Raw genomic sequence first — 21,163 nt, 5'->3', positions numbered from 1 at the left:
AGTTTCAAATAAAAAAATTAAAGGCAAAATAAAGTTTGTAATTTATTTCCAGTCCATTAGGATAAACACCACTTTGTGCAGCCAAACCTTTTAATTCATTTCTTGTGAAGAAAAGTACAAAAGACCAGATTAAAATTGAGACAAGCATTTAAAGGAAAATCCTTGGACTCAGAGTCCAAAAACAAACTGTGAGTAATTCATTCTACCAAAAGAATTCTTTGTACAAAATATAAAGAATTTTACACTATAAACAAAAACTGCTGTATATTTACATGTTAGAATTCTAGCATCTGCTTTGCCTCCAATTCTTTCCAAGCACAAAGCATATTTGCAGGTCAGGAATCTGATAACCTCAACAGGCAAATTGTCTTAGCATAAGCTTTCACACTTAAGATATCTTGAAAGATAGTATCGGTTCTTTCCCTTGGCTTAGAGTCCAGTACATCAATAAGTTTTAATTTAGTTTACAAAACTCTGCCATATTAACATGAAGAGCACACTAAAATTTAACGTTTAAGCATTACCTTTTAGGAAGTAATATGACACAGAGCTCAATGCAAAATCTAAAAGGTTACAATCTACGTCTAATATTAATTCAAAAAACCTCAGCAACTTCTATGTTGAAAAAGACCAAACCAACCTCTTACACATCCTACTATTATTATTCTCCTATTTTAATGGTCCTTCTATGAAAGAAACACAGCTGAAAATAAAACTTGGTCATAGTAAGTCAGAAAATAGTTCTCTAGCACTAGGCTCAACTTCAGACTTGATCAGGAAAGTAAAACCACTTCTATACACAGATGGATATTCATATATCTGACTCAATGTTTATGATAATAGTAACCTGACTTTTACATATTTTAACATTTGAAATTTTTATTTAAAAGCTTTCCCAATAAAAGTGACCTACATTAAATTATTGCTGATAAATTATAATTTTAAAGATATTTTAAAAGTTGAGCTTAAGCACATAGACCTTTAATATGACTAACCAGTTATCCAAATTTCAATAATGTTAATCCTCCTTTTCCAAATGAAAATACAAAATGAAATTTTGAGTTTTGTTGAAAATGTTTTATTTTGGGATGTTTCCAATTCTTGTCATCATGTATATTTCATCATCTTTGATCACCAATTTTATAATGGATGCTTTAATGTTTGACACCTTAAAAAGATGCATGGTTCTGGCTTACAATTTTTTTTCTGTTTATCTCAACCCTAATTTTTATTATCCAGGGAGTTCAAAAGTCATGACTAGAAGACATGTTGATTTAAATTATGTCTACAAACCCCATATGATGTTAAGAAACCATACATCTATATTTAGATAAACCTTTAACAAGAGCAAGATTAAAATGAAGAATGTAAAAGAACAAAAATAATAATAATGTATATCATCATAAAATTCTTATCTAGCAAGGGGCAAGGTTTTAACTTTAATGTGTTCTCTCAAAACCAAAGATATTTTTCCTAAATGAAAAAATCTTTGTTCCTACTGTAAAACTATTCTTTTCACCCATGACATTTTACATAAAAGCACCAAATAAAATTTCTGTAAACAAACTTTTAACCAGTAAACTAAGGGCAAATATCCATTTGCCTTTATTACAACATTTAAAAGGCTGTAATACGAATCTCTACTTCCTACAATGACATTTTTATAACAAAAAATCAGGCATACTTATACAAACAAGAAACAGAATTACTGTACATTTTGGAGGAACAAAAGGCAGATTAACAGACTACAACTTGTTTGTTAACAAAGTGAGCACAAGAAACCTATAAAATTATGCAATTTATAAAAATTCAGTAACTTTTTAAAGTTTCATTGAAGGGATTAATAATTACTAAGACTAAAAGATGGTAGATCCACTGGCTTATCCTTATCCTGTAAACAGTAAGAAAGTAATAAGCAATAAATTAGAAATGTCTTAGCTCCCAGTACTTCCCTTTTCTCACACAGGAACCACTTTTACAGCTGTTAAAATTGACTTTCTTAAATATTAGAGTAATTCTAGCAAAAGATAAATTCCATTAGGAATAAGTTAACAGTCTACAACAGATTTCTAACAAATGTATTAGAAAAAAATACTGTGGTCACACAAAGATTGATCTACATGTTGTATGACAGAGTGACTCAAAAACTTCCGAATTTCTCTTTTACTAGACTTGTTTTGTTACTTTCTAAATTGTTTGGTAGGAAACATACTAGGAAAATAAAAAGTGAAAAGAATACAATTGTTTAATGTCTGTAGATTTATGGAGGAAAAGCCTTCAAAATCCTTTTTCCTATTACTGTTACACAGAAAAAAGTTTCATTTGGCACACAATTTGTAGAAAGAAAAGGAAACTTAATGTTTGGCATTCCAATCACCCATAGTAAAGACAACAGTAGGAGAGGAAAATAGGTAAAATTTCTATTTTAAAAAAGACGTCAGAAGACAACCAACGGCTGTTGTATCTTTTTACCATTTACTGTCTCTGAATACTTTCATCTGCAACACAATATACAAATTATTATTTACATCTGATTATATTGGTAAAGAAGGCTGGAACCAGTTTTTATTGTGCTCTAACTTACAGTGCCCATCAGGATAACCATGACCATCAAGGCAAGAAGGCCTTGAATAAAATATTCCATTTGTGTTGTATATTTTATTTTAATTTGTTTTATGGTTCATCTTCTGGGATGCTCAAATAATTTTAAGACTCTGAAAAGTCCTGTAAACTTAGGCTGAGTGTCTGTAGCTGATAACTATTCACTGAAGATGGTGTGTTTCTCTCTTGGTATGAAAATGTTCTGCAGGCTTACAAAGGTATTTGCTTAAACAGTGGTATCTCCAAAGTCCTTGTTCCAACGTACATATGCTTCTAAGGTTTGAGGGCCCACGCTGCGCTTTATCTTTTTCAAGGATTCAGTGAAGTCAGATAATCGAATATTTCTCATCTAGATTTTAAAAAAGCACATGGCAATACAAATAATGAACACATATACAGTAGTTAACCCAATAGTGGATTAAATGATGTTTATTCATGTTATAAATATATATAGATGAATTCCTAAAAAATCATGCCAATCATCTTTTTTTACATATACACGGTGGGGTAAAAGTAAGTTTACCATTGTTCATATGGAAAATAATACAATAATTAATAAATAATAATAGAAGAGTAAACACTGTTTCCCGTACTTACAACTGTAAACCTACTTTTGCCCCATCCAGTATATTAGGAAAGACTGCCATATAAGAAAACTTATACAAATGCTACACTAATATAGTTTTATTACATATGTTTAGTTTCTTAGGTATTAACATTTAAATCATATTTTCCCATTATCAAAACAAGAAACAATCATTATAGAAAATTTGACAAAATATAGACAAGCAGAAAAAGAATCACTCACTCACAGTTCCACCATTGAGATATACAACCACTCCTTATCTCTTTCCAATTTTTTCTGTATATAGGTTCACAGAATTTTACATTCTCAAGTCTCACTCACTACATACTCTAGCTAAAATTCATGCTAGGTTTACTAGAAAGGAAAGGGGGATTATAAGAAGCATATAGGACTTTTAAGAAAATGTCTTTAACTATAACATGTATGATGCTTGTATGTGAAATTTTCTAATATTAATTTTCTAATATTTCTAATATTAATATTGCTTATAATGTATTTTTATATTACTTGGTCTTATTTTATGACACTGTAATTGGCTTTGAGAATGTAGAATAAAACAATGCTGAATTAAAACATATCTGTATTTACCTAAGGATTTTTAAAAGGCAAAATGGAATTTGGCACAAAAGACTAGTATTAAAAATTGTCACTAACCTTGGCTGGGTAGTTCAGTTGGTTGGAGTACTGTTCTGTACACCAAGAAATGGCAGGTTTGTAGGGGTGCAGCCAGGAGGTAACCAATCCATGTTTCTTTCTCTCTCTCTCTCTCTCAAAATCAATTTAAAAAACCAAAACATATCCTTAGGTGAGGATTAAAAATTTTTCACTAGTAGATACATGCATATTTTGCCCCAAAATAAGAAGTTAAAGGAGAATTTGAGACTAAGCTTGAAAAAAATCTTATCTGTCTATAGTCTTTTTATTACTCATAAAACCCAGTCTAACTACTTGACATCCTCTCCGGTATCTCCAAAAGCACAGAGAAAGAAAATCACCTATACTTGTAACTTGTAGCCTAATCTGGAAAATCTTAGTCAAAAAGAAAAAGGATATATTATTTCCACCCAATCACCAGATAGGCCCTGTATGTTTCTTATTTAACTGTAAAACACACACGGGCTCTCCCTAACGTCAAAAGCATAGAAGAATGGCGAAATGTAATGTGGGCATTATCTGTGATAGTTCCTGAAAACAATCTGTTACATAAATTAAGGTTTTAAATGCTTCTGATGAAATTCTAATTTAAGTATGTAATTTGATGTATACATATGAAATTTATATATGGTTATTTAAAGTTAGTAAGAGACTAATGTATACAATAGGAAAAAGCAACTTTTCTAGTTTAGCAAGCAGTCACCTACTTGCTTTCATAAAATTATTATAAGATATTAATGTATCAAAGCATTCCATTTTAGGTACAAGCAAGCTGCCTTCCTAGTGGATCTCCATAGGAAATGTCATGGGGCTAGGAGCTTGAGACAGAGTGCAGAACACTTGCAGATGTGGGGATGAGTGAATTTTGCCTGTGAAGTCAACTGAGAACTTGCAGACTACTTCTTACTAAAATTTGCCAGTTGGTGGTATTAGCTCATTACTGCCTTGATTGGTCCCTTTATTTGTATGGTCTTTCCAAGGGACAAACACAGAGGTCTAAAATGTCACACAATGGGCCCTTCCTCAACTTTAATCTAGGGGGCCAGAGTATGAGATATCAAGTTTACCTGTCCTGGATCTGAGTCAGGGAGTGGTGCATGGAGAAGAAATAATTCATGCTTGATGCTTACTTTTTGGGTAGAAAAGTTCTATTAGATCTATGCTATAAGAACATTTAAAAAATAATGTATTTGTGGGATGTTGTTAATAAATTATACTTAAACTATTAAAAAACCCCTAAGAGCCTGGCCAGCAAGGTTCAGTGGTTGAGCACTGACCTATGAACAAAGAGGTTATGGTTCGATTCCTGGTCAGGGCACATGCCGGAGTTTCGGGATCAATCCCCAGTAGGAGGCATGCAGGAGGCAGCCAATCAATGACTCTCTCATCATTGATGTTTCTATCTCTCTCTCACCCTCTCCCTTCCTCTCTCTAAAATCAATAAAGACAGCCCGGCCGGGCGTGGCTCAGCGGTTGAACATCAACCTAGGATCCAGGCGATCAGGGTTCGATTCTCGGTCAGGGCACATGCCGGGGTTGAGGGCTAGGCAGCTGATCAATGACTCTCTCATCACTGATGTTTCTATCTCTCTCTCCCCCTCTCCTTTCCTCTCTCTGAAATCAATAAAGATATATTTTAAAAAAATAAATCAATAAAGACATATTAAAAAAAAAATCTCTGACAGGTAAGTTACAAATATAATTTTATTATTTTTTATTTACTTATTTTTTAAAATATATCTTTACTGATTTCAGAGAGAGAGGAAGGGAGAGGAAGAGATAGAAATATCAATGATGAGAGGGTCATTGATCGGCTCCCTCCTGCATGTATTCTACTGGGGATTGAGCCTGCAACCCCGGGCATATGCCCTGACCTGGAATCGTTGAACTGCGATCTCCTGGATCATAGGTTGAGCCATGCTCAGCCCATTTTAAAAGTTTGTTCACACAGTTATGATCATTCTGCATTTCCAATTTTATGTTTCTTAGGCAGGCAGTAGTTTTCAAAAGAAATTCTTTAGTATCTCATAAGAGGGACTACCATATTAAGAAAATATAATAAATTACATTACAATGGTAACTGTATTATTTTTATAAGGAGGAAAACAATGAAAAACTAACAAAATAGAATATCAAAGGCTTAACCTGTTACAAGTTATTTTCAAAATGTATAAAATCTTTATTTCCTACAATTTTCTTGTTTAGTATTTATGTAATATGAATCGTTAGAAAATGACTTAATCACTGTGTACAGTATTTCTGTTCAATACCAGTGAACAACGTAAGGTATTGTAATTGGCTAGGCCTCAATATTTTGAAATGAAACAGTTATTTTTTTCTAGTTTCTAATTAAATAAACTATAAAATCCAGACAAAACATATGTCTTATAATACAGAGGACCAAAACCAAGAAAAGGTAATTGTAATATGGTATATACCTCACTGGCAGACATATTCTTCACTTGTTCTGGTTTCAGTTCTGCAAAATATAAAAGGCAGCCACTTAAGAAAAATTTTTGAAGTTTAAACTGTTGAAGAGTAAAACCAGGTACAATGACCTAAAAGTATGTGTTCAATATAAATCATTATGTTAAAAAAGATATATATTAGAGCACATGCAGTATATACATGCTTGGAATAATATTCCTTTTTAGGAGTAACTGGAAGGCATTCAATTTCTTTGGATATTGTACAAAAACCACAGATTTTACAAATTTGAGAGTAAATTTAAAAGAAAACAATTGTTCTTTGCAAAAGGCATTAGCTTTTATTTAAATCTAACAATTTTTGTCTGCTTCAGAAAATAGCCAAAATATTCTAAAACTACAAATGATTTATACTTTAGCTATTGTTTGCGTCCCTATCTGAACAAGGCTTGCAACAAGAAAGTCTGACTAAAATGCTTTATTCAGTGTTTCAAAATACATTCTCAAAGTTACACTTATTACTCTCCAAAGCATCAGTTCTTAACCAGGACCTTGTTTCCCTGTAGGAGATGTATTCTGGAAGTTGCATGTTCCATGTTCTATTTTATCATCATAGCCAGTAATCTGAGTGTATACTTGTCTATGCTGTCTGTGGAAAAGTAGCTGAGAACATCTACTCTAAAGTTATAGTGTAGTGAGTTTAACCTAACCTGAAAATGATCAGTTGTGGTATTTCAGAATCAACAAATTACCCTGAATCAAAACATAATGCATGATATATTTTGCTGCAAGTCCTCAAAAGTTAATATATAATGATAAAAGTATAAATAGTTATATCAGTTCCCTTCGACACATTAATTTCAAGTGACATTAGAATAGTGAAATGAAAAGCACCAAAAAAACCCATTTTCCATTTATCATTCTGTTTTGCTTGCTTGAAAGTTTCCTCCTCTTTGAGTTTTCTGCTGCTTAGCTACTATCAACAAGTGAAACCTGTTGTCTAAAACAGAATTCATGGTCCACTGACCCACAGACTACTGTATGGTCTGTGAGCTGAAAACAGTTTCACATTTTTGGGTTTTTTGTTGTTAATAAAAGAAAAGAATATGCAATGGAGAGTTTATATGGCCACAAACCTAAAATACTTACTATGAGGCCCTTTACAGAAAACTTTGCTGACCCTAAGTCTAGAAAGTACATTATTTCAAGTTTTCCAATGATACAGCTTTACTGCTTTCCTACTAATAAAGAGCTCTCAATAGGGAATTCCTATAAATTTCTGAAAGTGGTCTAATGAAGAGGTGGTATAGATGTTTCAGGCTCTTGTATACCTACCTCGAATAGGACCCAGAGCTGCATCTTTTGCCAAAGCTGTTAGATCACTTCCTGAGTATCCATCAGTCATTCTAAGAATGGGAAGAAAGAGCAAATTATTTTCATCTTTGCAGAGTTAAAATCTCCATGTACTAAGAGTAAAACCTACTTTGCGTTTGTCATTAAGCAGACTGCTGTATGATTTAAGGGCACAGAAAGGCCCACTTGCTAAAAACAAACAAAGCCGTCTACTGCTGGCTCCTTCTTATAATGCCTCAAATTTTCATCATTATAACCATTCCTTTAGATTAAGGCACACTATATCTCCAGGAGGCTCCATTAAATTGTAAACATGTCTCCTGGAAATGTAACATCTATAAACCATTGCTAGCCAACTGACACGTAACCACATTTACTTCTCTATAAGTTAATGAGTCATTGTCTTGACAAACAGCACTGACTTGATGGAATGAGGGCCAAAGTAGATTTTAAATTTTATTTTATTATTTTTAAATTATTTATTTATTGCTTTTATTTATTTTTATTTTTTAAGCTTTTTAATTGAATTTATTGGGGTGACATTGGTTAATAAAATTATATAGATTTCAGTTGTATAATTCTATAATACATCACAAAGATTTCTTTAAATGTAGGACAAACGGGTTAAGGAAGGATCTTCCGTAGAAGACATTGGCAAAAATAGGCACACCTGAATGGGAAGCCACAGTGGAGAACCCTGGGCAGCCAAGAGATTGCCAAAGGGAACTAAGAACTAGGGAGGCAAAGGGGAAAAGGAAAATAAAACAGGGCAGGAAAACATTTACTTATTGTGTACTACGTTAAATAGCTACACAGAGCAAACGCTATTAGCAGAATTCTTTATTGGAATGAAAAAGAAGGATCTCAATATTTCAAAGTAATGAGTTTGCTCTTTTTTCATAGTTACCTAGGAACTCAGTGTTTACTAAAATTACTAGCTACTCACATAACTTATTGAAGATTTTATATTACTTTATATTTTTTCCAGTGATTAAAATTCATGAATGCATCTCCTATATTCAGTTTCTACTTAAGTGTACCATTCATAAAAAAAAAGTTAAAGATGAAAAAGTTAAAGAAAATTATGTGTAATGCAAAAGAAGTTTATATGAAAATATGTGTTGGTATGGACAGATATGAGATACTTTAAATTTTTAAAATTACTTTAATACCACTTACAAGTTTTAACAAATTTATAGAAAGAATATTGTACTATCATAGATATTTAGGTCATGTCTTGTATCTAAAAATTGAAATTTAGATATCATATGTATAAGAATAAGAGATAAGAAAGAAGGTAAGGAAGCAGAGGATGAGACAAGTTTTCTAATACATTACTCATTTTATATTTGAGCTTACTTTAAGCAAAACAGAAAAGGGTTTCTTAAAAAAAAAAAAAAGCCGTAACACAGACCAAATTACTCACCTAGCAAGCTGTGCTAGTTCTTTTTGGGTCAATGGGCTTCCCTGTTTACATAATAGATTTTTAAGTAAAAGCAGTCGTGTCTGAAAAGAAAAGTTAAAGAAATATCAGTCCTTCTAAGAATTAGCTTCATAAAATACCAGGAATCAAGTTCAAATCTTAACTCTCATTTAGGAACTGAATGACCTTACACAAATCACTCTTACCATTTAGTGCCTCATTCATGTCCTTTAAAACTACCATTTTTTGAGAGTTCCTGAGAGAAGTAAAGATAATCCAAATAAAGCACTAAGGAATAGCTACTGTTACTAACAAGGATGTTCAGGGTCTGAGCTAGACAATGTAATTAAAAAAAAGAAAAAAATTTTATACAAGTATAAATTCATATAACATGAATCTCACCCATTGTAATTCAATGTAATTCAATGACTTAATAAATTTAGTTTGCAACCATCACCATAATCCAGTTTAGAACATTTTTATCACCCCAGAAATTTTGCTCATGCTTGTTTGCAGTTAATTCTCACTCTCACCCTTAGCCTTAGCAAATCATGGATCTGCTTTGTTTCTACAGATTTGCCTTTTCTGAACATTTCATATAAATGGAATCATAGTGTGTAATATTTTACATCCAGTGTCTTTCACTTAGTATAATGTGTTTGAGGTCCATCCACATTATAGCATATAAAAGTAGCTCATTTCCTTTATTGCTAAATAATATTCCATTAAATAAATATACCTCATTTATTTATCCATTCACCAATTGACAAATATTTTAGGTTCTTTGCAGTTCTTGGCTATTATTTAAAATGATGCTATAAAAATTTTTGTACATGTCTTGGTGTATATATATGTTTTCATTTTTTGGGGGTAGATTTTTAGGAATGGAATTGTTGGGTCTTATGGTATTAATGTTTATCTTTTTAAGAAACTGCCAAACTGTTTGTCAAAGTGGCTGTACCCTGGATTGGAATACTCAATATTGTCAAGGTGGTAGTTCTTGTTTCTGCTTTAAAAAAAAAAAAAAATCACAAATAGATACCTACCTCCTCATTTGGCAAAGACACGTATACCCGTTTGATGAAACGCCTAAAAGAAGGATTCAAGCAATTTAGAAACATAGTTTTGAATGTAAAGGTACCTCAGTTTAAGTAGCAAATGACAAGGAAAACGCTTTAAGTATAATGCTCAAGTCATGTGAATGCATTTTAGTAATTAATGTAAAAAATTATTTTTAGAGTTACTCTTTTAAAACTCTCTAATATTTTAAAATCCTTAATTCAATACTGTTAAAATCAAGTTAACCATTTAGGTATGTGCATGTTTTTAAAAGCAGTAACACTGTAAAACAAAATATCTGATATAAGAATTTCAACAAAGACATCTTTGCTGTCTTTTTTTTTTTTTTAATGTTTTTATTGATTTGAGAGAGGATGGGAGAGGGAGAGAGAAATGTCGATGAGAGAGAAACACTCAGCAACTGCCTCCTGCACGCCCCAGACTGGGGATCAAGCCCACATCCCAGACATATGCCTTGACTGAGAACTGAACTGATGAGCTCTCCGTACACAGGATTATGCCCAACCAACTGAGCCACACAAGATAGGGCTTTGCTGTCTTTTTAAAACTAAAAAAAACACCCAAAACTAAAACCAAGAAGGCAACAGAAACAGAAATCTAAACTCCATCATAAAGAAACTAGGTAATGCCATAGCTGGTTTGGCTAAGTGGTTAAAGTGCCTGCCTGAGGACTGAAGGGTCCAGGGTTCAATTCCAGCCAAGGGCACATACCACGGTTGCAGGCCATTTGGGGCATGTGTAGGAGGCAATTAATCGGTGTGTCTCTCACATTGATGTTTCTCTCTCTCTCTCTCTCTCTCTGCCCCCCACTTGCACTCTCTCTGAAAAGCAATGGAAAAAAATGTCCTGGAGTGGGGGAGAGAGGGAGGGAGGGAAGAACTAGGTAACATTTACAGAATGTGAATGTATGAGGGTTGCCTAGGGCAGTGAAAAGTACGCTGATGAAGGAGGGTACACACTGGGGATCACAGACATGCATGCCAGGGCAGTTTTCCAGAGGAAACAGAGAGAGCATACTCTGAGGGGTAATAAAGCCAAACCCCCCACACTTAGACAAGCATGTGAAGACTGGCTCCGTAGATCATGTGAACTCTCATCAATAACAGGGCAATGGCAAGGGAGGCGAGACTGAACAAAGAACTCAAACACACATTGTCTTTGTAAGAAGACATCGGTTAGTCTGGCAAGATGATAAACTGTCTTACAGTGACCAATCTTTATTAGTGAAAGACTTGATCAACCCAATGTCTTATTTACACACACACACTTGTTTATCAAATAGGGGTTTACTACTGAACTAGGGAGACTGTCAGTCCAGGGTATTCATAGGACAACTCAAAATACTTGCTTGGTACCCTTACTTTTCTAGCTCCCCTCCTACATTATCCTTCCAAAACTAGTTTTTTAAGAAAATTCTCCTTATTCAAATAAAAATAATAAGCAAAACAGGTAAAAGCACAAGACTTATTTTTTAAAAAATACTGTCAAAAGCCCTGGCCAGTGTGGCCAGGTTGAGCACTGTCCCATTCACTGAAAGGTGGCCAGTTCAATTCCTGGTCAGGGCACTAAAAAAAAGGGTCAAAATAGGGAAAAAGAATACAATAAAGCATAGATAAAATGGAGAACATGTACAAGAGGATTCTGCCACAGAGTGAATTAAACTTTTAACCAAATATCTTTCCATGAAATATAATAATTTAATGAAAAAAATCTTCTATGAAACAAGAGCTCATTGAGATATAAGGGCTCAAGAAAATGACATATACAAAGGCTCAAGAAAAGAAGACAGTGGAAGATGAAAAAATGGACCACAGAGATCAGGAAACCAATGAGAAGGAAAGCAAAGACCACCAGAGAAACAAAGGTTACAAAAATAGTAGCAGAAAGGAAATTAGACACTAACCCAGTAAGAAATAAGGACAACAAACGGGAAAATAGACAAAACTAAACAAAAAGACCTAAACGTTCAAAAGAATTGGAAAGGAAATTACAGATATGGAAGAGAAAAAGATGCAACATAATGCATAAATTGTATATAGAAGAAAAAGCAGAAAAATGAACCAGGGGGAAAAATTAAAGGTAGTATTCAAAATAACTTTCCCAAAACAAAGGAGGTTGCAAACTATCAACTTAAACATCAAATCCCAGGAAAAATAAACACAGATTAGTCAACATATTTTTCAAATAACTAGATTTCAATAGTTGGAAACTGTATCCAGTAAGAAGAGAAAAATTTAAGTTAATCCATGAATGTGAATAAAAGTAGGCTGCCTTCAGACTTTTACACTGCAACATCTAATCCTAAAAACAATGAGGCAATGCTATAGACCCCTCAGGAAAAGAAAGGAAGGCTCAATAATTTTATGCTGAGTCAAACTGTCCTCCCAGTAGGAAGGGGACATTTGTTCTAACACATGAGATCAAAGAACATGACATAGTTCCCATGAAACCTGCTTTTATCAGCTTCTCATGAGGCCCAATAAAAGAGGGTAAGAATGAGTTTTGAAGTTTTAAGATAATTTAATCCAACCCAGAAGAAATAAGCAGTTTACTTAAAGCCATAAAATGAAGAGCAGTTTTCCTGATATCCTGCTGGCCCTGTCCTCAAAATCTTTAGTTGGTAACAAGAGGCCAGAGCATGAATATAAGGAAGAAAATAATGAATTTAGCTTTTAAACGGAGAGTGAAGGAAATAAGAAATATGTGAGATGAACACATGACTAAACAGATCTGTAATAAATGCGTGAGTTTCTACATATATCTTCTTACCTGAGAACAGCCTCATCAAGCTCTTGTGGCCTGTTAGTTGCACCCATTACAAGCACTCGGTCATCCCCAGCAGACTGCACCTATAAGCCAAGCAAATTTTTTTTCAGTACTTTCAAAGAAAGCAATAACAAAGAAAAACATAATAAAGATATCTGTATTTCTAATTTAGGTCATTTAATAGGAAAATATATACATTAAATGTTACCACATTAAAAATATCATAATCAATACTTACACCATCAAATTCTATTAGAAATTCCGTTTTTAGACGTCTGCTAGCATCGTGTTCTCCTTCTCTTCTTTCACACAATAGGCTATCAACTTCATCTAGAGGAAATACAAGGATAAGACTTGAATTAAAAGCCACGCTATATGAATTATCTGAGCTTAATCTAGTTTACTACTTATTAATACAGTGGGTCCTACTCAATTCATTAGATAGTCTTTAACTTTGTGCCTCTTAAAAACTTCTTCCTTTTGAATAACCTTTCCTATAATACCTCATATATTTGGAGAGGGAAATTTCACAAAGGTTCAACTAGCTTAATTGGTAAACATGTTCTTACCTATAAAAATTATAGAAGGTTGAAGCTCTCGAGCCACAGCAAAAAGAGCTCTCACCAACTTCTCTCCTTCTCCCACCTAAAACAAGGCATTTTGCATTATCACTTCATAAAATACAACATTATTCTAGCTTTTAAATTTTCACGACTGAAAGTCTAGAACCTAGGAATTTAATTTCCTTTCATTGCAATAACCAATGACTTGATTTAAGGAATTGGGAAGAGGGTACTGAAGTTTACTGAAATATCCCTTAAAATTTTATAAAATTGACCGTTTATTATTTAATACAGTCCAGTAAGTACCATAAAAAAATAAAATATATCTGTTTTGCATGACACTGCATTCCTAAGACTCGAGAATGAAATAGCTATTAGTCAATGGTAAAAGTAGTGGGAAGAAAAACTACGAGGGGAGAGAAAGAGATGCTGTATGTATTCCTTTGTCCTAGGTTGCAGGGTGTTTTTATAGAAGCAGGTAAATTAGAAAGTGCTCTACTGAACAAAACATGCTCTGTTAAGAACACCTTGAAAACTTATTCTCACAATATCACTGTCAATAAATAGCAAAATATTTCTAGGTAGTCCAGGAAGTCTAGGAGCACCCCTTGAGACATCATACTAAAACCACTCTAACCTGACCAAGCGTGGCTCAGCGGTTGAGCGTCAACCTAGGATCCAGGCAATCAGGGTTCGATTCCCGGTCAGGGCACATGCCCAGGTTGCGGGCTCGATCCCCAGTTGGAGGCGTGCAGGAGGCAGCTGATCAATGACTTTCTTAGCATTGATGTTTCTATCTCTCTCACTCTCCTGTTCTCTCTCTGAAATCAATAATGATGTATTTAAAATAAATAAACAAAGCCACTCTATGCACCAAAGCATCTTATGAAAGGGTCATGAGGTTTGGGGTAATCTACTATAAAAACTCTTTATCTTCTAGATGGCACCTATTGTTTTTATTAAAAATTTCATTAAAAAAAGAAAGAAAAAATAACTGGCCCCAGATTTAGAATCATCAAAACAAATATTCTCAGAGTTGGAGGGAACTGCAAAATATCACCTCTATGACATCAACACTTTATAAGTAAAGTAAGGCCTGAAGTGATACTTTCTTAAGACCTGCTCAGTATATAAAAGTTAGGCTGGAATCCCATTCTTCCAACTTCCAAGACAGTGTTTTCCATTATACTATGTGTATAATGTGGATAAACCTACATTAACAACAATTTTACTTATAAAATTTCATATAGGAAACAAAATGTAACCAGGAACAGAGGTACTGTTTTATAGTTACTTTTAATTACTTTACAAAATTGAGAAACCTGCCAATTTCTGATCATGGATTTCTAGCTTCCAAAACTTTTAAGACAATAAATTTATGTTGTTTAAGCCAGCCAGTTTATGGTACTTTGTTATACAGCCCTAGCAAAGTAATTCAGTATTTGACAGCACAATTCTAATTTTAAAAGAACTTAACAAAATGAACATGACTTTCTACTCTGAAGAGTGATATTCCTTGTCTCTGAATGATATAAAACTCACAAATATTTTTGTGTAATGGTATTACCATTTACACTTAACACTAACATTTATTTTATTTATTTATTTATTTTTAAAAATATATCTTTATTGATTACAGAGAGAGGAAAGGAGAGGGAGAGATAGAAACATCAATGATGAGAGAGTCACTGATCAGCTAGCCTGCAACCCGGGCATGTGTCCTGACCGGGAATCGAACCCTGATCGCCTGGATCCTAGGTCGATGCTCAACCGCCAAGCCACGCCCAGCTGGGCAACACTAACATTTAGACAGTAACTTAAAACATTACTATACTGGAAAAAATACTTACATATTTTGAAGTTAAACTTGCAGCACTTATATTAAAGAAGGTTGCATTAGATTCTGCAGCTACTGCTTTAGCCTTTAAAAATCACAAAGGCAAATATTATATTAGTTCAATATCTTGCTTTAAAAAGATAAACACATTTGATCAACTTATGTACAAGGAAAGAATTTCTAAAAATATAAGGCCAGTAAATGGCAATGTGTTTCCTTCTCAGTAATGAGAAAAAGATCTATGAAGAGCTGTGCTGCTTTCCACTCATGTTTTTTTCTAAGAGAGAATGGATAGGGAGAGGTTAAAAAAAAAAATGAAAACAGAGTATTATTCTCTTCCTATCTAGTTTTAGAAAGATAACCAGTTAGAGAAAAATAAACAATTAAGGAAAAAAGTTACTCTTTCCTGATTTACTTTTTCCCTCTAGAAGAGCTATCCAGGAAAAAGAGGTATACAGATCCTAGTAAAAACTTGGCAAAAGGATATTAGAAAAAATAATCTGTTGTATGTCAATTATACTTCAAAAAAAAAAAAGAAAAAATATCTGTATCATGCTGATTATTTAAATAAAGCTGTTAAGATAATAAAAAAAATCAAGGGTTAGGAAGATAATATAAGGTAAGTTCTTCTAAGGTAAAAATTTTATTTTTTAATTTGGGAAAACAATAAAAATTACACTGTTAAATTTATCCCAAACTTATGACTGAAATTAACATATATGGTTTTCCATCTATTTTGTCATTGAAAACTAGTTTAAAAATTTAAGAAAAGTATATTATATCAAAAAGCAAGTCATAAATAATAGACTCAGGGACAATGGAAAGCTGTTTTTTAAAAAATTATTATCCCTAATATCTTACACCTTGCTGACTGATCACGAGTTTACAGGTGTTTCTATTCTGAATGTTGCTTACTGATCATGAGATAACTTGTGTCTGCACTTACATTAACTTAAGTATTTTAAACACCTTGCTGACCGGTCATGATGGAAAAGTAGCTGGCTACATGGGCAAGTTCTGGCTCAAAATAGCCACCGGTCAGCAAGGTGTTTAATAGAACATTCGAATTTAAAAGGAATTCTTACCAGCATTGTTTTCCCATTTCCAGGTGGGCCAAAGAGTAATAATCCTCTGGCAGGAGCTCTAAGCCCTGTGAACAACTTAAAAATATACACACAATTATGATTCTGGAGACACTTTTTTCCAGACATTTTAAGAATTATTTGTCATCTAAAAAGCACCATTTTCAGTAGCATCCTCCAAAACGGCTGCCCAGAGCTCTAAAGAGAACACATAACCAATAAACAAGTATAATTACAAAAACCAGAAGAAAAAATAAAATATAACCAAATCCTCACTGATCAAAATGAAAGCAGAAAAAAAGCAGGGAGGGGAATGAAAGCAGAGCTGTTGAAGCAGCCCTATTACTGAACATAGGTATGCTTCTCTACTTCCTTTAGAAATCTCACCAAAATAATAGTGAGTAAAAAAAAGATAAAAATCTTCAAAACAGAAAGAACAGGAAGACAACATAGAACACAATAACTTTTTGTAGATGGAACATTGATAAATTGTGGTGAATTATTTAGCAGAGCTGAGAGAGCTAAAATCTAAGTGCCTGCTTGTGAAGGGACACCTAGATACAAGGAGCAAGCTAAAATGAACTTAAAAACCTGGAATAGCTCAGGAAGTGGAGGCATCAGGTACCAGAGAAAGCACCAGTAAGGCAGGCAGCCCAAAACAGATGAATAGTTTGTATGAAGAACTGAACCTATGATTCTGCGCCCATAACTCCACCACCAAGAGTACTTAGGCAAGTACTCCTCTTTCACAACCAAAGGAGGCAGAAGTTTTATTCTAGAGAAATTAAACCAGAGTCTCCAGACTTAGGGACATCGGGTGTGGCAGGAGACAAGGGTGAAGCACCAGACTGATAACACTTTACTTAATAGTGAAGGTGTATGAACTTTTAAGTTGAACCATTTGAAGTGAGTGACCATTTGAAGTGAGTGATATTCAACTTTTAAAAAATACTCTTTAGTGGTTTTAGGTTTACAGAAAATTGAATGGAAAGTACAGAGAGTTCCCATATAACTCCTCACCTCCCATTTCCCCCAGTATGAACATACTGCATTAGTGTGGTACATTTATTTTAACTGATGGACGAACACTGTTAAATCATTATTAACTAAAAGTCTGTAATTTACGTTAGGGTTCACTGTCTCATGTAATCCACTATTACAGTATCATGCAGAATCATTTCACTGCCCTAAAAAAAATCTACCGTTACGTGAATTAATTGTTCTAGCATAGCTTTAACATTTCTTTACTACTACTACAGATTTAGTAATAGATGATGTTATAGAAAAATGATAATATACAATCCTACCTCAGGTCTCAGAGAAGGAAGGATGACAATTTCTTGCAATGCTTGTTTTGCCAACTCTTGACCAGCTATATCATCAAATTTAACAGCTGTTCCACTAGGAAACAGAATTTCAGTTATCTCCACAACAGAAATATGTTTTAATTGTTATAAAATTAAGTCTAAGCTTATGAAACGTGGTCACTTTTATGTTAACTGTGAAACTATAGTTAAATCAGTAAATGATTTTCTATCTGTATAGTAATTAAAAACCATAATAAAAATTAAATAAGTATATTAGACAAGGTATTATCTATTTCACTCATGATACATTTTATAAATAAAATTCAAAAATAAAAACTGTAGCCCAGCTGGTGTGGCTTAGCAGCTGAGCATGGACCTATGAGCCAGGAGATAGCGGTTCGATTCCTGGTCAGGCCACATGCCCAGGATTGGGGCTTGATCCCCAGCATGGGGTGTGCAGGAGGAAGCAGATCAATGACTCTTTCATTGACTTTTCTCTCCCCCTCTCCATTCCTCTCTCTGAAATCAATAAAAATATATTAAATAAATAAAAACTGTAAAATAAAACACTTTAGATGGCAAAACTTACTTGTCCACAATTTCATTCATTATAAGGTTAGCAAGGTTGCTGTCCACGTTCCTAAAATTCTTCAAGTCTTTCTTTTTACGAGCAGCAGTTGTAGGGGTAGAAGGTTTATTCGTTCGATTTGTTTTTGGTGTACTCTTAAATGACACAAAAATTTAATGTGAAAATACAACCTTACATTTACACTTTTCACAAGTGAATGAACTTTAAAGTTCATAGAATTAAAGGTTTAAAAATAGGGAAAAATATAAAAATAAAAAAAAATGTATATTTACTCTAAGGTAAAATGATATTCACTATAGAGCTACATTTGGCACGAAGTGGGTTCATAGAGGGTTTTATCCATAGAGATTTAGTTACTATAAGATAAAAATGCTCTATGACAATGTAGTCATATAATTTTGATCCCTGTTAGAATTGTAACAAAACTCTAAGTACGTCTAATGTTACAAAACATTTACACAGATAAAAGAATAACAAATTTAAAATGAACCACATAGCTTTATATAATACTGGATAAGCAAACACTATAAAATAAAAACTAATTAGGTCCAAAAGGAGGTGAAATAAGATATGCTTTTTAATAGCAAGTTCCCCTTATAGATTTAAAAAAAAAGAAAAATTATATTCAATTTTATGGAAACTTATCAGTTCTTTAAGGTATTATAAAATACTTGTAATAAACTAAAGCAAACATATCATGTTCAAATTTTTCTATTTGCAAAATCATAGTATTTAAATTGTCTCCAAATACCTTATGAGTGGCAGTTGCAGGACCAGGTCCCTGTCTCACTCCAGAAACCATGGATAAACCACTGCAACTCGGTGCTCTGTGATGGCCTGAAAGACCTGTGGATCCAGTTTTCATAACTGTCTTTGAACGAGGCAGTGAATTACTAGTGTGTGTTAAGGGATCTTTTCTTTTTGGAACTGCTCCACTTTCTATTAAGAAAATAATAAAATCATTGTAGTTAGAAAATTGTGGTTAAACATCATAAAATAACAAAGACCAGTACAAATTTGCAAAACTAAGCTAAATTTTTTTAACTTCAGCAATATTTGAAAATAAGAATTCAATCAGAATACATACTAGGGTGCTCATAGAGGCTGTAACTGGGTGGATGAGATTATGGTTATTTAGTTTTTTTCCCTTTCTTGATGTATATTTTAATTTTCTTATAAAGAATATGTATTTGCCTGGCTGGGTGTGACTCCTGGTTTGATTCCTGGTCAGGGCACATACCCAGATAGTGGGTTTGATCCCCAGTTGGGATCTGTATGGGAGACAACTGATCAATGTTTCTCTCTCACATCAATTTTTCTCTCTCACATTTATATGTCTCTCCCCCTTCCTCTCTCTAAAACAAAAAATAACATATTTTAAAAAATGTATTTGTAGCCCAGCTGGGTGTCGCTCAGCAGCTGAGTGTCGACCTAGGATCCAGGAGATCTTGGTTCGATTCCTGGTCAGGGCACATGCCCGGGTTGTGGGCTCGATCCCCAGTCGGGGGCGTGCAGGAGGCAGCCGATCAATGACTCTCTCACCATTGATGTTTCTCTCTCTCTCTCGCTCTCTCTCTGAAATCAATAGAGATATATTTAAAAAAAAAAAAAGTATTTGTAATAAGAGCTTTATTTGTGGGGCAGGAGGAGGATATGAAAAAGTTACCAAGCAAATAAAGTTACCAAATAGTTAAAGAAAATATAGTCTGGGCATTAGGGATACGCTGTACAGAGGGAGAAAAGAGCACTGCATTACCTTGGGTCCAAACTTTTAAGACGACAAAATAGTAAGAAGGTCCACAATCTGTGCCCACCAAAAGAGTTCTTAAAAATAATCAATTTTTAATGGAAAGAGTATAAAGATGTGGTTTTTAGTAAGCCAACTATTTTATGTTCTATATTGTATATATGTAAATAAATATGTACAGAACACCTTCAATGAAGTCTTAAAAGATTACCTGACTTACCTACAGTTCTCTTCTAAATTAAAAAGAGGCTTTTAAATGTTCAAATCTCACTGCTTCCAAATAATATTTTTATATACAATGTTTACTCTGCAGACAAATGTTAAATCAGCAAATTCAGTAGCCTAGAGAAAAGACAAAAGCCTTATTTTTGCTTTTGTCATCAAATCCCTTAATATGGTTTAAGGAAATGCAAAAGAAGAAAGTTCAGAGTAGACTAAAGTGATCAAGAAGTTTGATTACGTTTATTTGCAGATGAGTGTAAAGTTCTGAACCACATATTCAAGGAACTAATGGATAGTGATTCTAAGGGTAGGAGCAGGAAGGCAACTGAGAAAAGGGAATGACAATAAGCAAAAGCAAAGATGTGAATAAAAGCAAGATCTGTCTAGGGTGAAGATAATCTTCATTTCCGAGGAACAAAAAGGAGACAGAATTTCTCCAGACAAAAATATATAGTCCTGAGACTACAAATGGATAGAAATTTCCACATGGAACTATGATAATGACAGCAGACTCGCTTTTCATAAATAAAGGTCAGTAGGCAGTATGTTCAAAATGCTGAAGAAAAAGAAGTGTTAACCTACATCAATTCTATATGGGTGACCTATCACATAAGAATGAGGGTATTTTCAGACATTAGAAAGACTGAGAGAGCTCAGTTGGTCAGAGCATCATCCCCATACGCCAGGGTTGTGAGTTTGATAGCTGGTCAGGGCACATACAAGAATCAACCAATGAATGCATAAATAAGTGAGACAACAAATCAATGTTTCTCTCTCTCCCTTTCCCTTCCTCTAAAAATCAAAATCAAAATCAAATTAAAAAAAAGACACAGTTTACTGTCTACAAAGCCACATTAAATGAACTACTAAAGGAGGTTTGGGGGTTTTTGTTGTTGTTGTTAAAAAGCAAATAATCAGAGAACTGAG

The 21,163-nt window shown here is 33.6% G+C and overlaps 1 protein-coding gene across 2 annotated transcripts in view; it reads right to left on the bottom strand.

The window, feature by feature from the left end:
* Positions 1–1,567: 1,567 nt before the first annotated feature.
* SPAST (spastin) overlaps positions 1,568–21,163 on the bottom strand; it is a 41,453-nt gene continuing 21,857 nt past the window's right edge. For both annotated transcript variants that reach the window (XM_087823447.1, XM_087823448.1), the window contains exons 5-17: positions 19,019–19,206; positions 18,268–18,401; positions 17,679–17,772; positions 16,375–16,449; positions 15,303–15,374; positions 13,459–13,534; positions 13,128–13,219; positions 12,893–12,972; positions 10,090–10,132; positions 9,047–9,126; positions 7,603–7,673; positions 6,280–6,320; positions 1,568–2,950 (exon numbers count right to left, since the gene is read on the bottom strand). In XM_087823447.1, the coding sequence (XP_087679573.1) occupies positions 2,828–2,950; positions 6,280–6,320; positions 7,603–7,673; positions 9,047–9,126; positions 10,090–10,132; positions 12,893–12,972; positions 13,128–13,219; positions 13,459–13,534; positions 15,303–15,374; positions 16,375–16,449; positions 17,679–17,772; positions 18,268–18,401; positions 19,019–19,206 (1,169 nt within the window). In that variant the 3' untranslated portion in view covers positions 1,568–2,827. The remainder of the gene's footprint in view (positions 2,951–6,279; positions 6,321–7,602; positions 7,674–9,046; positions 9,127–10,089; positions 10,133–12,892; positions 12,973–13,127; positions 13,220–13,458; positions 13,535–15,302; positions 15,375–16,374; positions 16,450–17,678; positions 17,773–18,267; positions 18,402–19,018; positions 19,207–21,163) is intronic.

Source organism: Miniopterus natalensis, chromosome 13 (assembly GCF_054644295.1).
Source record: "Miniopterus natalensis isolate mMinNat1 chromosome 13, mMinNat1.hap1, whole genome shotgun sequence".
Lineage (NCBI taxonomy): Eukaryota > Metazoa > Chordata > Mammalia > Chiroptera > Miniopteridae > Miniopterus > Miniopterus natalensis.
This window is presented reverse-complemented; position numbering and strand designations above follow the sequence as displayed.